At 37.6% G+C, this 12,844-nt stretch overlaps 1 protein-coding gene across 2 annotated transcripts in view; it reads right to left on the bottom strand.

Annotated features, from left to right (window-relative positions):
• FBXL5 (F-box and leucine rich repeat protein 5) overlaps positions 1–12,844 on the bottom strand; it is a 35,737-nt gene that overhangs the window by 6,598 nt on the left and 16,295 nt on the right. The window contains exons 4-10 of one of the 2 annotated variants that reach the window (XM_082759023.1): positions 12,605–12,719; positions 10,193–10,375; positions 7,645–7,770; positions 6,531–6,679; positions 6,259–6,341; positions 4,073–4,795; positions 1,853–2,001 (exon numbers count right to left, since the gene is read on the bottom strand). In XM_082759023.1, coding sequence (XP_082615149.1) covers positions 1,853–2,001; positions 4,073–4,795; positions 6,259–6,341; positions 6,531–6,679; positions 7,645–7,770; positions 10,193–10,375; positions 12,605–12,719 — 1,528 coding nt within the window. Of the gene's footprint in view, positions 1–1,852; positions 2,002–4,072; positions 4,796–6,258; positions 6,342–6,530; positions 6,680–7,644; positions 7,771–10,192; positions 10,376–12,535; positions 12,720–12,844 lie in introns of both variants that reach the window. The other variant, XM_082759022.1, reaches the window with a different exon arrangement.

Here is a 12,844-nt window from a genome sequence, read left to right as displayed (position 1 = left end):
TAGAAGAATCATTCATCCAAAAGTATGCAAGATGCTTTACAGAGCAGAGCTTATAGCCTCACAGCTTCCAACAGTCAGTAAAAGAAAGGAAATAAACAGGAAGAGGATCAGGACACCTTTACAGAGTTATTCCAGAAATTATTCTATTTAAATACAAATAATTTCTTTGGGATATTACAGAACAGACAAGCTTTAAAGTGGTGGAGGACTTGCACAAGAGATTCTGACTTTGTGAACTAAGATGACACTGTTTTAGGGACTAGAACAATGGGGAGAGACAGAAACAGCTAAAGACAAACCAGAATATTGAGTCTGGTATTACGGACAAGTGGAAACAGAAGAAAAATAGCAAAGAATAAAGATGTAAAAGCGAAAGGCTTTTAACTGGTCTTTGAAGACATCGTTAAGTTCAACACGGTGCAGGAAGGAGAGTCAGAGAAGGACTTTAAAAAGGAACCTTAATTTTCATATTGAAATGCAAGGAGGTTTGCAAGGAGGTTTTAAAAAGCTAGAGTCCAAATAGAATGGAAGTAGGTAACAAAAAAACAAATGCATTGAAATAAAAATCTGCCAAAAAGTACACAGAGAAGTCCAAAAATTATGGAAGCAGAAGTGATTTAATACTTTAACTTCTAACGTTAGGATCCAATCCAATAAAGCACGTCATCCTACATCAATTTCAATGTACTGAATTCCCAAATGTCAGTGAAGTTTTATTTTTTGCAGTTCCAAAGCTCCAGCATCCTAATATAGCAGGGATACCCTGCTGTGCTTGTAGCTCAATATAGATGCAAATTGAGATAAGCACCATGAACTATCAGGGAAATATAATTTTGTTTTACACACAATTAGTTCTTGTAGTTCTTAAAACTCTGTCACCTCAGTTATCCTTTTTTTCCTTTCCATTCTGTTGCACTTACCTGTTATAAATTCACACACGGAATACAAATCACACCATGGTTCCATCTCTAACACTATGAATGTTTACTGGACCTGACATAACAGACCAAATTCCAGTGTGGGAAACACTGAAAAGCCTTCCACCATAACTGTATTTTATGCATTTATCCAGATCCTTCTCCAGCTGAGATCCAACCCTAAGTTAGTAAGTTAAGCAAAACCAGAACAACTAAATTACATTATCTACAAGGACACATGATGGTATTCTACACCAAACCCACTGTAACTTGTGAGGTTTACATAAAACACATCATTTTTTCCCAAAAACAGTAATTTTAGTGCCATTCTAAGCCTCTTTCTCAAGTTACTGCCACAAAGAAAACATACAACTACATGATTTACAGGAAAAAGACAGAGAGGAAGAGGGTCTATAAAGAGACTTACTTTCTAGTCTCTGTTACTTATGCTGACCTGAATTAAGAGATATATGGACTAGAAGTGTCTTCCTAGGTAATACAGAACTGTACTAGAAAGACTTGAGCAAAAAACTGACTTAACAGTTGTGATTTTGTAATCAATATTTGAAATTCAGTGCTACGCAGCCAAGAAAAAAGTTTTTTTTTTTTGTTTTGTTTTGTTTTTTGTTTTTTTAAGTTTTTCTTGCATGTTTTTCTTTGTTTTGTCTCATTTTCTAATTTGCCCAGTGAGGTTGTGGATGCCCCATCCCTGGAGGCATTCAAGGCCAGGCTGGATGCGGCTCTGGGCAGCCTGATCTAGTGGGTTGGCAACCCTGCCCAGAGCAGGGGTGGGGGTTGAAACTAGATGGTCTTTAAGGTCCTTTTCAACCCAGGCCATTCTATAATTCCATGATTCTATGAATTTGTCTGTTCAAGTGTCCCTAAACCAAAGGTCACGCCCCAGAAAAACCTCACATCTTCACGAAAAACATTACCGTTAATGTTGTCACAGTAGTAAAAGTGTTCATCGTTTAGCGAAGGGCATGCAGCAACTAAATCCTGCAGGCCTGCCCCAGTGACAGTGAGACAACCCGAGAGGTTGAGGTGTTCCAAGTGTGGCAGTCCTCCTCCCAGAGTCAGCGCCCTGTTAACAGACAGAAGAGAGGCATTAAGAGTTTGCACAGCACTAGACTGACTTGTACTCCACTGTGTCACCAGTCACCAATTTACTAGCAGCTTGTAACAAAAGCACACCTCTAATGAATGATTTAGCTTTAAATCTGGCAGTCTGGCACTCTATGAGGTGCATCACCCTTGCAGCTGTGCAACAGGCCTGAAAAATGAACCACTCCCTACAGAAAGTAACAATTTCCTTTGACAGAAATGGACTGAAGTGGGAAATCACTTTGTTCATTGTTCATTAATGACTCCAGAGATGACCACTTATTTCAAAGAACTGGCATGACAAGCTTCTCCAAAACACTACTGATTTCTGGTGAGTCTTCCAAGGTGAGGTGTATTTCTCAACCCATCCTGAAAACGGAAATAGAGAATTGATGTTCGCAATTTTTGGTGCATAACACTTCCGAAAGCTTAAGTATAACTTTTTGGTTCAAGTGATTTTGGAAACCAAATTTGTATTTTCTTAAGTCTGCCAAATCTTTACCAGCAGAGCCTCTCTGCCAACACACCACCACGTTACTCTGACGAAGTTTGCTATTCTTCCTCCAAGTAAAGAAGAATTACTGGTTGCTGATAAAGCAGCCTCACAGATATATTACATCTGACCAAACACTTTGTGCCAGCCTGCTTGTTTCATTGGGAGTTCACGGGACAGCTAAGCAAGTTAATCTGAAAAAAAAATACCACCACACCACAAGCTTGAACCAACATGCATCAGATTCAAGCCGAGGCATTTTCAGTTTCACATCCTAAGAGCACGGGTGTACAACCTTCTCCCATCAGAAGATGGAAACAGAACTGCTAATAGCAGAACCAACTAGCAGTTTATATGAAATGAACTGGCAAATATAATATTAGGAGATGTCATTATCCTGGTAAGTGCAACAAACACTTACTGCAGAATACAGTCTCAATTCTTGGTATTCCCTCATATCCAAAAAGCACTGAGAAGCCAGCACCACAACTAAACCCTTCCTGTGACTCAAGGATCAAGTATTCCTTTGGTGCAAGAGGATGCAGCCATAAAAGAAGGCCAGCCACATGCAGCACTGCCTACTCCTCACCAAGTGAGCCACACTCAGCAGCACTAGGCTGCTCCAGTGCTCGGACAGCATCAGGCTCAAAGACAAAGCACAGCTAACTGAAGTGAAAGCTTAACTACCAAAAGAGCTGCAAAGAGACATTTGAACAGTTAGCACTTCTGAGGTCTTCATCAAATGGGGATGAAGCCTCTGGAGAGGCAAATCAATGCCAGCAGCGCCCCATGTATTCTCTGTTGACTACGGCATACGGTACAGGTAGGCAAAAAGCCTTCACATTCCAAGCAGCTCTAATTAGTCCCCAGAGCTATTTACCGCACATCTGAGCGAGTGACTTCAAGTATTTCAGTCTTGTCCCATTTTCATTATGAAGCAATAACTGCACTTTGCTGACACAATGTAAAATATCAATTACATATCACACATTGCAAATTTTGTGACTTGTGAAGCTGGCTCAACATTCAAGCTAACTTCAACTAATTTCTATGCTTTATACGTTATATGAAGTTATGTTTTATGTGTTCTTATGCACATAAAAAGTTATGTCACCAGTCATACACGTTAAATGAGATGTTACTACGGTTTGTTTTTAAAGTTTCAAGAGTATTAAAAAGTTTAGCAGACATAATGGAAAAAGAGTGAACCAACACTGAATTTCCTAACAAGAAATTACTACAAATCAAATACAGAAGTATAAATAAATACTGTCCATTTGCCTACTGCAAATGAATTTATCAAAGTACTTTATTCCAGGGAAGATGTCAAAAAAAGCTTTTTAGAATCCTTTTACTCAAGGGAAAAGTTGGAGAAAGCTTTCAAGTCTGGTACCATAAATATTTTGAAATGGATGCAAAGATCACTTAAGACTTACCAGATTCTTTCAGTAAAAATATTTATACTGAAACTAGGCCAATATAACCCAGAGCAACCCAACTGCAACAAGTACCAATAAAAACCCTACTGCAGCGAAATAGCTCAGAAATGTCTTTTCACCTGAGAGCACGGTCTGTGATCTGGTAACACCCAGACAGACTGAGAAACTGAAGAACTCGTGCAGTCTCTTCATCTGGTTTTTCACTCCCAGAGTATGCTAAGTCTTTTTTCTCTGACTGTTTAGTCCTTATTGTTTTCCTACACAGTGCAGAGGACTCTGGAAGTGCTTGAATAGTTCTTAGTGCCGTCCCAGCACAACAAAATGAGTGACCGCAGTAAATCAAGTCAGTAGAAGCACAGTGCTGCTGCCACCCTCTAGTCCTTAAGCCATAAATGTCTCTACTGCAGCAAGATGCAGAACAATTAATGGGGGATGTTGGTTCCATGAGGCAAAACCCTTCGACATTTCTGTGTCTCCACTCTGCAGCATCTTCAATGTCAGCTAAATCATCTGCATCTAGCATCCACACATACGCAGAACTGAAGTTTTCTGAGCTGTCAGGGTCAGTCCAATGATGCTCACTGTCTCTCCCTTCAATAAAGTCTTCGTTGTTGATTTCATGCAAACAATTATACTTCTTGCTGGACTGCAGAGTAATCTCTCTGTTTTTCCACAAGGTCTTAGCATTCCTGTTTCTGCAGCCTTTCAGAAAACCCCTGTTATGGTGAGTTGATATGATGCCCAGAGCTCTGGAAATCCTCTCTATTGCCACGTCCGTGATTTTTTCACATCCAGACAGATCAAGGTGGCGAAGATTTTGACAACAACCAAGTGAAGACCAACTGAAATCAGAAGAAACAAATGACTTATGTTTGCTCAGAAACAGCTGTTATGGATAAATATACAAAAAAAAGATTAAATAAGGGAGATAATTTATTAATTCACAGATTAGATAAAGAAGTCCGTATTTGTTCAACATGTAGTAATTTTTTAAATACAGCAGACCAAACACATATGGGACAACAACTTCAAAAAGCAGTTTCTGCCATGCATAATGCTGGTACCAAGAGCCAAGCAACTTAGAGAAATCATACAGTTCACTTTTTTCAGCTTTCCAAGAAGTTAACTTACTGAATTAGTAAAATCCACAAAGAAAAGAAACGTGAGGTGTAATATTCAGTTCAAAGTATTTTAATACTTCTTTCCTATTTGAGTTTAAGATTGCCTGTTTATCCATACTCAAGTATCAGTGCACTTAGACCCTATGTCTTTCTCTCAAGAACTTTCCACTTGTTTCAGAAAGAATAGCTGAATTCCTGAAGCATGCTTTGTGTATGCTATTAATTATCCCATAGAGGTGATTACTCCTAGATTGCTATGGAAACAGACCTTGACATTAATGCAAACTCACCCCTTCAGCCTTGTATTTTTCAACTGAAACTGAAATTAGATCTGCAGTACCATTGCTGCATTATTAACTATAACAGTATATAGCTGATTTAACCTTTGCCTATTCACAGTTAATGTTTTCCATATATGATTATTTTCATTTACAGCAAACCAAATCCATTTTCTCAAATTACAGATTTTAAGGCTGGAAATACAGATATAAGGAGGGACCGAGAATCTAAATTTCATGGGAGACTGACACAAAAAGATCAAGTTCTGAAGCATGCAAATTCCATAAAGGTCTTTATTTCAGTTAAATCTTCTACAAGCTACCATGCCAGTAACATTTTGTGTTGTTAGCACACACAACTTGAGAGCACTGTATGATTAAATTGCTGCACATAAACAGCCACTGAGTTGCAGTATCACGTTAAGACCCGTTTGTGCTGGCTCCATATTTATGCATCATCCCACTGGTTTTAATGAAATTTCTGCAGACTTTTGTAAAACTCAGGAGTCCACAGTAATACACCTAGGCCCTAGAACTTTCCCCACCATTTGATCAGCAACTTAAAAAGCAGTATTCCAAATGCTATTGGCTGTATCGGACCAAAAACTACAGTAATTAACTCCCAAAATTAAATCTATGAAAAAATTAAAGTTGTTAATGTTATACATAACAATTTAATTTTGTGTTATCTATACTTTGATAAATTTGTAATAGTTAAGACAAGATAGTAAATAGCAAAGCAGAACTTGGTAATGGCCGTTTCATTCATTTGTTGCTCTGGTCTAGTCCTTTGTTCTGTGTGAACCCTGACCGATTTATTTCGGTCTCATGCTGGCAATGGAGTAAGGACACACTTGAATGTCTTCCCCCTTTTTATTTATTTTTAAAAAACAACCATTAGCTAACCTTTCAAATGCAGAGTCTGAAATATCAGTTTGAGTGAGATCCAAATATTCCAAGTTGGGACAAAGCTCCAGGATCTGTCTAACCTGGAAAAGGAAGAATAATCAGCAAAGTCTAGCCAAGGTTGCAAATAATGTCAGAGACAACATATGAATTTACATTCTTTTGAATTGCAACTTGTTTTCACAACCAGTGTGCTTTAAACTCGGGCACAACGGTTATTAATTCCAGGCTGCACAGCCACAATTATTAAATGCTGGTTTCAAGTTACATACCATTTTGCTAGACACTGCAGAACTGTAGGCTAGTACTAATGTCTTCACTGAGGAGCCTACATGTGGGAGGACATTTTGAATTAAGCCATGAAGCAAACGTTTTTCCATTTGTGCTATATTAATGGCAAGTGAATCTTCAGCTGCTTCTTCTGAAAAATTAGAAAAAAAAAGAGGAAGACTTAATATTGTAAGTCATTTGGAATCTACACTGTCAGCTTACGTTACAGAAGTTACCAGAAAACCAAAGAAAGCCTAACAAAGCTTAGGGCTTAGGTTTCAGAAAGTACCCTACATCAAAACTTCTGCTGAATTCTAGTTCCATATGTCAGCCCCATCTTTAAAATCTTGTTGGTCCTTCCAACAATCCTGAAGATTTTAACACCAACAGCAAGTAAAAATAGTAAAAGACTTAACAGAAAATTAACATTTAAGGACTCTGAGAAACATTTACTACAGATTATGAACTATTCAAAGCAGTCTGGGGCAGCTATTTCCACTGACTTGATTAATGAATTGAAATATAACATCATGGGGCATTTCACATCCCATGATGTAAAAGCTTATGACAAGTTTTACTTTCAATCTAGAACACATTAGGATGCAGTATGATTCACCCAAACTTTCTAGAAGATAAAGTCTTTTACCTCCTTCCTAACTCCAGAAGTATCCCCATAACTCTTCTTTCACCTGTGCTCATGGTTGCTACCTCCTAGATGAGCTATTTCAGCACATCAATACCAGCTGCCTTTTTGTTGTCAATGTCTCCCCTGTATTCTCATCAATCTGAGAGTCAGGATGAAAATAGGGAAAAAGTGCACTCCTTTCAGGAACACTAAGTAGTTCCTAGACAAAACTTCAAGTTCTTTTTTACCGTATAAATCTACTTGGCTTAGAAAGCATTTAATCTAGATAAAAAAGTAAGTGTTGCTGTATCTGTCATTGATTCCATGTACATAGAATCAACTACAAAAAAATGGTAGTTGGAATTGATTTTATACGAGGAGACTCCATTTTATGAGTTTATTATAGCTGTGTAATCTGTAGAAAAAAAAAGAACTTCAGAAAAGAACTAAGGTCTAAGAACTTCAGAACTTAAAAATCAGAATTTACTTACCAGATTCATCTATGTCAGCATCTTCATCCCATTCCTGGAAAGCACGACTTTCATCTTTTCTATTTTTCACCCATTCCTCATCAGGTTCTGTCTCAGTATCTGCTGCAGGACCACTATACCAATCACCTACTCACCAAGAGAGAGAGATGAACACAAACTTTTCTCATTAGAGCAGAAAACAGCAATAACTTCTCAGTATATTGTGACTTATCTAACCATATGAAATAAAAAAAATTTTGCATTTGTCTCAACTAAGGTTGGCCTGACCCTGGACATAAGTCATGTTTGGTTGATATTTTAAAGCTAGAGATCCCTGAAACAACTGCAGTACTATTACACAGATCATTGCCTATCATGCTATTCCTGAGACATGCCTTCTGTCCTTATTTCCTTAGTAGGGACCAATGATTGCAGAAATAACAAAAATGATTATGGAGTATCTGGACTGTACAAGTGCTAAGTTCTTTATGGTCGCTAAATTAACCACAAGCTTCTTGTTTAGCACTGGGTTTGAGGCATTTCTGTTTTCCTTGGGAAACCCACAACCATATAGCCCATCAAAATGTATTTTATTAGCCCGTTTTTAGTCACTGCACATGACAATTCCACGAGCACAAACCCCAAATCCCAGAAGGAGCCTACTTACAACAGCTGTACAACTCAATTATAATCTATATGACTAATCAAGAGATAATCGTTTTCTAGAACATCTGGATGAACACAAGTATCAGGACAGCTCTGTTTTAGCTGTGAGGGAATCCCATTATCACCAAGAGCTACTGCACAGGCACAAGCTATGGGTATGCTGTAGTGTTGGGCTCGGGATAAGTATGTCTGCTGCCTCCCTTAGTGTAGGTATACTTGAGACAGGAAGAGCTTATCCCACTAGTGAGGTAGTGGGAAACCCTATTATCCCACAAAAAAGAGCAACCCCTGTTAAATAGTTTCTTATTCAAACAACACAGACAACAAAATCCTAACTATTTGTCAACCAACTGAAGGAAAAGGCTTTGGTGACATTTCTCATCTGCTTTATCCCACCTTCGTAATAAATACAGAGAAAGCCTCAAAAACCCTGCCTGTGTGAGAAAAAAGTTAAAAATTAAGCCAAGCCTGTAAATATATATTTTTTTAAACACCCCCCTCCCCTCCCAGCAGTAATTCCTATCTGAGAAGCTTCCACCCAGTTTAGAGCACTTCTCCACAAACGACTGCATTAGCAAGTATAGACAGTACGTCATGGGAATGGCTTCCTGTTGTGCCAAAACCAGGTTCAGGAACAGGCCAATTTAAGCAGATGCCAATTATCTCTTCTGTGTGGCATGTAAGTATAAAGTTAACTAGGATTCAGGTGAAAATTCAACGAATTAGAACTCTGAAACCCCCCCCCCACATACCCGCTCCAGCTCTGGGACCAATCTATTATTGTAAGTCAGATTCATTCAGCCAAAAAAATTAATTCCGAACAGAAAGTCATTTAACTCCTCTCTGCCCTGTACAGACTTTAGAAGCCATAAAGGTACAAAGAGAAAAAAAGAGTTCTTAGCTCTTAGGTCAATAATTTAAGTTTTAAACTAACTTTATTAATATCTTAAAAGACATGAAATACTGCTTATTAAAAAACACATTCAGCTCAAACACAGGCACAGCATCAATTGTGTAGCCTGCAATGCTATACTCCAGTGATTGTTTAATATTCACACACGTCTGGACAAATACTAATATTTATATTTTAAGCTACAGATACACCCCGATGTCTCTCATAACTGGCCTTAACAGAATACAGAGTATTTTGTCTGTTTGAACAGGAGCTTTTGCAAACATTATGTTTCTCAGCGGAAAATTTTAAAGAACACAAGTCTGACGAACAGAAGCTGGAGCACACCACCTCTTAGTCCTTACTGCAGTACAAGGTAAGATATTTAAAGAACCAATAATAAAGCTAGCATATGCAGTTTCTTTGAAGTTTGTATATAAAAAGCAAGAATAGGTTACAATGAAGTGCTACAACTCTGTTGTTCTGAACTTCAACTCTGCAGTTAGGTGTGAGTCACAAGGCATACAAGGAAAACATACTAGTCAGGAACCGACAAAAATATATTTTATCTCTACCTAGTAACACAATAATATGAAAATATTACTGAAATAGTAGCAGTATTTAAAACTCAAAACCCCTTACACTATAATTAAGATGTGGTACTAGTGAGCATGCTTGTTAACATTAACTGAAGACAACAACCCTCAGTAAAACTAATAAACAGTTTGTATGTAAGAGCTATTCATAAGCGATGACCAACTCAGTGTTTCTTTTCTTCATGCCTCCATCTTGCTGTTTTTTTTGTTGTTGTTGTTTTTTATTGATGCTGCTTGTTTGTTTTTTTAATTCAACCAAGTTTCAAGACAGCCCCCCGCAAAAAGCGTACAACCTTTCCGAAATGCTCAGCTTTCAGGATCATTGTATGACATGACAGCTGATAAAACATTATTTGCTATTGCCTCAAACTCTGTAATTGACATGCTTTCAAAGAAATAATTAAATTTAACTTACCTCTGGCCCAGCGAACAGGATAAAGATGCTTCCAAAGAGATCCAGTTTTAGCCAACTGTGACCATTCAGTGCTTACTTGACTACACTGACATAACTCTTGGGGGTTAAGGTAACTGAAAATGGTCACCATTACTTCAGGAGGAAGATTAGTAATATTTGTGGTGTGCCCTGTTACTTCAGTTTCTGAAATATAGAAAGTTTGTGTTAAGTAAATCCTCATAGCTTTAAATAATAACGATGTAACTACATTTTGACTACATCAATGAAAAACGTATTAAAGTGTTTAAAACAATTGTTTGATAAAAGAAAAGAAGAAAACAGGTGTTGTTTTGTCTTTAAAAAAGCTTCCTCTTTAATACCACCTTCAAAAAAAAAAAAAAGCTTAGTTTTCTGTTTGCCATTTTCCCAACTGGCTAGTTCTTCCCCCGCCCCACAATTCTGATCCCACAAGACTCCAAGAAAGCCCTAGACAAAAATAAACTGCTCATACTCTACCACAGCAAGATAGCAAATACTGCTTTCATAACTGGAAAGCTTTAAAAATATGCCTTATGTCATACATGATATATATACCTGCTTTGCCAGATTCCCAATAAATAGTATCAGCACACAAAGTCTGCCAGCTGGGCCCACTCTCAATGAAAGCACTCAACCTCTTGACTGGGACACAGCAAGAAATCCATACTTAGCTGTTTGTAGCTGTCTTTTTTATTTCAAGCTTTAACTGGAAATATAAGCAATTAAGGTGGCACTAAATATTAGGTCAGACACTAAAAATCAACTACTATAACCTATACTTTAATGGACAACAGCAGGAACCATCTCCAATAGCTCTCCTGTATTGCCACGGTACCTAAAGATCTGTAAACTAACATATTTAGTGCTTTGGCTAGATATGGGTTTTTGTTTCTTTTTGCTGTTTTAGAGATTTTTCAATGCCTTGTACAAAGTCAAATTACTTGAGAAAAAAAAAAATATTTCCAAAATGTTTTTAGGAGTCCTTAGAAATAGCAGATTTCACGTACTTTGTGTCCTAATTTGTAAGACTTTACTGTGAGACACGGATCAGGTTTCTCTTCTTTGCAGAAAAGCTTCAAAGGTAACCATAACAAAAATAATTTGCCCTATCGTAATCTGTTACTACTTCAAAAACAAAGATGTGTAACTCCAGTTTCAATTGATGAATCAATGTATTCATCTGGATACCTGGCAAGTCATTGCAGACACTACAGGGAATTTCACACTAAAATTCCACTACAACTGCACACTACAGCTGTGATATTTTCTTCCTTTTCTAAGAAGGAAAAATACATTCCACTTTCCCTAAAGTCTAGAACACAGCTGTTGCAGAGTTGGTACTGTCCCAAAACTGCAATTCCAGCTAGACATAATAGCAAGCAAAGCCATAAAGCTACTTTTGTCCTATTCAGTTGTTCAGACTCAAACAGTATTTCACACCATAAACAGCAACGTTTTCTGAAGGCTTGACCTGAAGGGTAGAAAATAACCGGTTCAGTAGTTCAAAAGTCAAGTTTCATCAAAGAAATGGTTCCAGAACAGAGTTTTTCTGATGAGAGCGCCACACCTTATCAAAACCAAAGAGTAAGCTATTTGTCAGTCTCACCCCGGTATTACACTTCTGGTACATTAATCCTTCTTCCTTGGTACATTAACTCTTCTTCATTTGTTAAGAGTGAGAACAGTAAGCATGGAGGATGCAGGCTGTTTCAACAGTCAGAATACAAGCCTGAAGTGCACATCAGTAGCATTTATTCTAAGTTTCATCAGGAAAGGTAGAGTTAGATGAATGCAAATTAAACATCCACTTTCAGAATGCACATTCCATCTGACCTACTCACACACTGTACAGATTCATACCCTTGCACTAACTCCACAAACACAGCTCCTTCCTTTCCGATTCCCCAGATTAACTGTAAATATCGTTAGTTGACTAACTATTCTCTGTTACTAAACCATCAGTAAAAAAAAGCTTACAAAACAGGCCTGAAAAACAACTATTAAAGGCTGGGTCTGCAAACAGAAAACATAATTTTTATGAGAGCATGAAATTAAAATTCAAGTATTGTTTCTACCTGTTTATTGTATCAAGTATTATCACGGGAGGGAGGAAAGGGGAAGAAGTCTGAGAAAAGATAAACAGTATCAGATACAGTGACGTTTGCCAAAAGCCTGTATGATACAATAAGTCTTCACGTTTCAAAACTGTTTTGAAGAAATTTCTATTTTACAAAAATTATTTTAACTAAAGTACTGTACTGGTAGATATGCCACTGGTGTGGCTTTTTAGGCAAAAACTGCTTTCACTTTAATTAAATGCTTCACCTTGATCTGCCTTCTCATCCACAGAATACTTAAAGACCTTCTGAAGCTCTTCAGCTTGATTCCACTTACTAAGACCTCTGAATTCTGCAGCCTCCTTTTGTGAGCAGTGTTGTGCAATTACTTTCTTCTTAATATCTTTCAGTTCTTCATAAGTAAAGTATTCCATCAACATTGGCTGAAAAACCTAAAGCAAAAAAAAAAAAAAGTGCCGTGCTGACACAGATCTACCAAGACAGAAATTTCCTGTTTCCATTCCTCCCCAAGCAAAACATGGCGTACGTAGATGGTCCTGTCCTTAGGTTCATTCCA

This window comes from Aythya marila, assembly GCF_965140915.1.
Source record: "Aythya marila genome assembly, chromosome: 4".
In the NCBI taxonomy this organism is placed as follows: domain Eukaryota; kingdom Metazoa; phylum Chordata; class Aves; order Anseriformes; family Anatidae; genus Aythya; species Aythya marila.
This window is presented reverse-complemented; position numbering and strand designations above follow the sequence as displayed.